We start from the raw sequence: 6,000 nt of genomic DNA, 5'->3' as shown, positions 1-6,000 counted from the left end.
ATGGAAAACACGGAAACCGAGGTGTAGATTACGAATTTGTGCGTGTCAACGCTCAATTTGTGCGTTCCCTTTAATCGTCCTGAAAAAAAGGCGTGAGATCGGAGTTTTTTCCCCACGAGATACGTTAGCGCCTCCTTGTACACGCTCCAGTCCCCTCAGCAGTTTATTCATCCGTTTTACTTGAGTAGGCTGCTGAGGAGACCACATTGATTTTTGGCCGCTCGCTCGTGGACACGACGCGTGCACTAGGGTGGAGCGTTCTCATGTGCCTCGTAAAAGCAAACGCTTTCCCCCGCGTTGTTCTTCACGACGATTAGGAGGAGTTGAGCGGGTGCAGGCTCATATCCGTAATCTACACCTCAAACTCCATGTTACCTACCAGGTTTTCTCGCTTCGTCAATTCGGTGATACGCTGCTTCTAAGCTGGTATCTACAGGGGTTTCTAAGAAACTGATATATATCTGGAGCGTTCTTGAGCAACGCTGCAAACTCACGTTCTCAGCTGTTGCAATCAGCCGCATTCATTCCATTTATCCAGAAAGGCACTCAACCTGTCGTTTAACTTCGTGAAGGCTTTCCGAGGAGGTTCGAGCGCGACTTAAATTCCACGATCGGAATCGGAACCCTATCGGAATCGGAACTTATGTATAAAGAACAGAGGGTTGGGGTTGATCAATCTGAAGTATTCTCAATAGTTTTTCATCTCTCCCAAGAAAATTTATCCGAGAAAGATTCCGTGAAAACTGAATTATTCTGTTACGTCAACGTATCAATCATGTTCTACTGTTTGGTAGGAAGCACGACGTGTCTATCGTATGGTCATTAGAAACTTCAAGTTACTATTTGGTATTTTGTGGTATTTTGATGAGTAAAGCTTTAGAGAGCGTGGTCGTAAACAAAATGTTTGCAGAATTTACTACCTGATACTTTCTTAGAAATGCAGATTCATTATTTGTTTGTTTTTGTTATCCTTTGAACAATTGCTGTGGTTACTGTATACACGGGGCTACGCGACATCCAGATTGTTTCCAATTATAAATATGTAGTGTACTTTCACGTACATAAAAAGCAGCTTTCCTCTTATATTGGGGACTCATTCGGCGCGATTGGTTGCCATTTACATTCTTGATCAGCAACTTCGGACTTTTTTGCTTCCGATCGCGTGTACATTCAAGACGATGGAAGCACTTAGAATCCTCTATTGTTTCTGTTTTCTGCCGACATAGCTGACTATTCTGTTTTCGGCTGAAAAGCTCACTGCATCCATAGTAACAGTTTCCCTTCGACATTTGATGTACCATTAGTGATTAATCTTTGATTTCAGAATATCGAATATTCACGACATCCGGAACGAATCGATAATTTTCTAAACCGAAAAGTAAGCCTGAAAATTCTCCTATATTTCATTTGAAATCAAGCACATTCTGCTTCATAATTTAACCATTCCTCTTTGGAACTTAATTTTTCATAGGAGATAACGATGTCGAAGCGATCCAAATCCCTACCACCATGTAAGGAGATTAAGTTGCGATTGGCACGTGTTGTCCGTGTCGTTAAAGTAACGTCTTGTCCTGTCACAGATCTTATTGTAAGCTTAGAAATGCTCTGAATGTGCTGGATGCTGTCATTGTTTCCGTTGAAGCTCCGTCGGGGTTTTCGAAAGTAGTGAAATTTCCATGTTGGGTTTTCCCAATAGAAGACAAGGTGCGGGACGTAATTTCCAGGTATCGCAGAGAAAATGCGAAACGTAACCCCAAAACCTCTACAAAGCCAGAAGTGAGAAGCATCAATTTACGCAACGATGCATGTCTTTACACCCACAAAATAGGATCGACGGAATAAAACCGCGTGAAATGGATTTCATTACTCGTAAAGATGTAGGGATTTGCTCAATCGGTAGTTTCAAGAATGGCCCATTTTAGGTCGTTTAACTGTGACGATCCTGTAGTTGTAAAGAGATGCCTCGTTGGGTGAATTGGGTCTCTGATAGTTCAGAGTTTTGTGATACCTGGATTCATAGAAGATATTTCACTTTTCCGCTGGAATTCTGCCTAAGTGCGTCCCTAGCAGTTTCTTTTCCTTTCCACTTCTCACTATAAGTGGCAATCATGTAGTTCTGTATGCCAAATTAATAAGAATGCAGACTGTAAATGTCGTTCTTATGCGTTGTAAGTGTTAAAAGCATGCATATGTGGTTCGCCCGTCTCCAATGTTTCGGTCGTCTCGAGAAACTCAGTACATTTCAGCTGTGATGTCAGTCGAGGTCGTCGAAGAGATCTTCGAACAGCTGAAAGGGCTAAGCCCTCGCGAACAGGCTATTATTCGACCGGTACTGGAACGCGATTTAGAATTTCAGAGGAGGGAAAAGGCTAGAGTACGGTAAGCGAAATTAACAGAGTTTTCCAAAGTGCTGCTGAGCATTTTCTTTGCAGACAACTTAAATCTATGGTGGATATGCATCTAATAGACCAAGGCCAACCACCACCGATGTCAGCGAGAAGGAAATCCGCGTATGGATTGATGAACAGTATGTCGTCGGACAGTATGTTGAGCGTGTGTTCCTTGAGGAGCAACAAACCAGCACTGCCTAGGTAAGGTTTGTGAACCACCGCACAAGACGAAAGTACAATTCGGTTGGAAATTCATCTCCTCTTTGGTGCATTCCATTGTGCTTTCAACGGATCTACAGCAGCGCTTGAACTTTCCCGTAACTCTCCGAACACAGACACCCACTGCACTGCTCTGCAGGAGGTCTCTTACGATCGGTTCGGGAATTGCACAGCCTTCCACGTAGTCACTTACCCGATGAGCGATTGCACCACGCGGATATCCGCTAACATCACGGCAATGCGGCTACTGAGGCTCTGACGAAGGTGACAACGCCGAAACGTTAACCGTAATAAAGTTTGTAAACAATCTTGGCTGTTGCTTAAATTTGACTATCGACAACTTACCCAATGTCTTACATGGATCAAAACATTTCGGGTTGACTGTATTTGACGTGCCAAAGGTTCTGCTCGTGTGATCGTCTCTGTCTCCTTTCCACAAGATATTAACAATAGGACACAGTGGGTGAAGGGTACTGTATCTACCAGTTGCAGCTGGAAGCTCTGATCAAACGCGTGTGCGAATGTTGCGCATGCGTAGATCGCTGAATTATAGTTGGGACAAAGCGACATGAAGCACCTACGCAATTGCCTACGCGGCTTCTCTCGAGACGCTTCGGTGGAGCGCAGCGGCTAGGAGCGCGGTGAAACCCTTACTGGCACTACCCATCGCTGCGACGGTTCCACCTCGGTTCCAACCGCTGCCTCCAGCGCGCCATTCCGAGCGCGTACGCAAAGGCACCGCAACTACACTCGTGATTCCTGTCGTTCTGACGCGTCTATACAGCGACAGCAATTAGTAGTATGCAAGTGAAGCAGTGATCTGTGCAGACGCGGCGATAAATTGAATAAATATAGTCTGGCGTCAATCAATCCGCTTGGGATGTGCCAGGGTTCACTTCACTTCAGAATCGTTCGAGGTTTACGAACGCATGCCCAGCCAACACGGTGGCATGCCAACGTATCAAGTAACTGCTGCGATGGAAGTCTTTATCCACACTGGCTCTGTCAGGCTCAGCATGCACTGCTGTAGAACAATGGTGGTCACCATGTGGCTGTTCCCGAGAACTCTTTGGCATTCGTTCACATACAATTTACGAACTCAAGACTGCCATTAGTTGTGAAATGAGCGCCATTCATTCTCTACCAGGACATGTTAAGGCGCGGTACTGAAGCCTTCCAGGATTGTCTTCGACAGTGCATCCAAAGGGGAGGGGGGGGACATCTGGAGGAATTATTTTCGACGTGTAGTGAGGTCTGTCGCTACGTGTTACATATGTTCTGTAGTAATTGCCAGCTTATGTACTTCTGATTCGTAACCGTAATTACCGTATTAGATTATTGATTGCATTGACCATGTTTCTCCTACCCGAGGCTGGTAGATACAGTATCCTGTAGCTGAATAGCGGTGACATTGCCAGCTAGCTCTTTTCATGTCCACTAACTACTCCACTACATTTGAATTTTAATTAATGTCGTCATTGACTAAGTGTCCCGCTTAAATTGAGGAACTGCAGCTGCAGGCGCAACAACGCTGCGTTCTAATTAAATTTAATTGCTGGAGTATTTAAAAAGTCCTAACAATTTCTAAAAGTTCACGTCCACATCTTCAGCGGCAAGAACCTTCACGTTTTATGGAAATTACAAAAGCTAATTTTACTAGAAGGTTGCTGCTCGCTTTCAGCTTCCTTTTCCTTGTATGCAATTATCACAGAAAAAAAGAGACCTTCTCCACAGAGAAGGTTTAGGTTTTCAGGGTAACGTCATCTAGAAGTGATTTCACGGATCATTTAGGACTAATGATGTAAAATGTCCACAAACCTCGTTATCGGTAATTTCAGTGATTCCCAGTTTATTTTTTTTTGTGTTCGGGACTATTGCTATTGCTGTTGAAATGTAATGGTGCATTATACTAGGAGTGACAGTATCCCCAAAAAAACAGTTCGATAGCGAAAGTTTGTGATTTGTGTTAGTTTTTTTTTTTTTAAGTTAGAATGCTCTAAGATGGTTCGGAAGTACATTCCACATCTCCAAACTTTCTCTCCAAAAGTTTTCTTACCAAAAAAGAATTATTTTGAACAACTAGAAAATATCCTGCTTCTACTGCTCACAATCAATAACTTTACTTACAAAAGGGCAAGAATTCTACATTAATATCATAGTTCAAACCAAAGAAATCCTGCAAAAAGCCGATTAGCCTTGGTGATTCCTTATCCGCATCCGTCATTTCTGCAAAGCATCGAATGATTTATGGGAAGTACTAGCCATCATATGTAGGTTTCGTATCGCGCTCTGCTAATAATTTTCTTTTAGAGTACAGCTACTACTACCAAAGTCTAAAACTCTTGCGTATCAATCCGCTTAGAATGCGTCAACGAGTTCTGGCTCGAAGTAAGAATCGTTGAGGTTTCCTAAGCACGTGCTGTTCCATACAATGTATTCCAGAGACCAGCCGTAGTCTCAACTTAGTGCTTTCATCCTCCCAGACAGGCCTGGTATCAATTTATCGACCCCGGAGGAATGAAAGGATTGGTTGGCACTAGGGCGGTTTCAAACCAGCTATCGCGCAGTCACAGTCGGATCTCCTACCGAGTGCGCTACACCCGTCCATATTCCTGTCACAATCTCCTTTTTGTTCTGTTCCTTTTTGTTTCTTACCATCAGCTTACTGACAGTTTTCATGTAGACTATCACAACTCAAAATCCTAGGCCAGAGCAAACCGCAATCCTAAGCATTATATTCTCACGTAATGATCTGATATTCTACTAACGTAGACGATTGATTGGAGGTTCGAATCCGCCCCAGTGCTCACCAAGCCTTTCATCCCTCCGGGGTCGATAAATTGGTACCAGACTTGCCTGGGAGGATAAAAACACTGACTTGACACATCGGCTAGCCACCGCTAGTCATTGTATAGGCCAGTTACACGTTCGTGGACCTCAAACTATTCCGAATTGAAGTGAACTTGGGGCGCATCCCAAGCGGATTGATTAACGCCAGAAACTTATCTATCCTTTATCTACATACTATTCGATTGAATCTATAGCTACTATTCCAGAAATATGCACGTTAGTCCTCTACTACTAAGACGACTACTACAAAGATATCTGAGCTTCATTTACAAAATAGTGAAGTAGAATCCTTCATTCCTGCCAGGACCACTCACGGACCGTTCGCAATTGTAAATTTTGAATTGGCCATATAAGCTACACACACCGTACCCATTCTCAACATTATAGGTGAATCCTGAATTCTGAATAGGCATGTCCTGCTCTTCCCAAGATGTAAGGGAATTCTTGATCACTACATTGCTTACTTGCTCCATTCCCTCCATTTTGTCGCTGGCTCCTTATAGCGGCAAAGCGGCCGAGAGGTGAACTGCTTAAGAAAATT

General features: G+C 43.6%; 1 protein-coding gene across 3 annotated transcripts in view; it reads left to right on the top strand.

Moving 5' to 3' along the window:
• RB195_006594 (uncharacterized protein) overlaps positions 1-6,000 on the top strand; it is a gene marked incomplete at both ends in the record, with an annotated part of 36,933 nt that continues 30,933 nt past the window's right edge. For 2 of the 3 annotated variants that reach the window (XM_064179770.1, XM_064179769.1), the window contains 5 exons: positions 1-21; positions 1,325-1,378; positions 1,472-1,511; positions 2,247-2,379; positions 2,433-2,591. In XM_064179770.1, the coding sequence (XP_064036699.1) occupies positions 1-21; positions 1,325-1,378; positions 1,472-1,511; positions 2,247-2,379; positions 2,433-2,591 (407 nt within the window). Of the gene's footprint in view, positions 22-1,324; positions 1,379-1,471; positions 1,512-2,246; positions 2,380-2,432; positions 2,592-6,000 lie in introns of those variants that run through there. The other variant, XM_064179768.1, reaches the window with a different exon arrangement.

Source organism: Necator americanus, chromosome I, assembly GCF_031761385.1.
Source record: "Necator americanus strain Aroian chromosome I, whole genome shotgun sequence".
In the NCBI taxonomy this organism is placed as follows: Eukaryota; Metazoa; Nematoda; class Chromadorea; order Rhabditida; family Ancylostomatidae; genus Necator; species Necator americanus.
The sequence above is the reverse complement of the archived record's forward strand: the minus strand, read 5'-3'. Positions and strand labels throughout refer to the sequence as shown.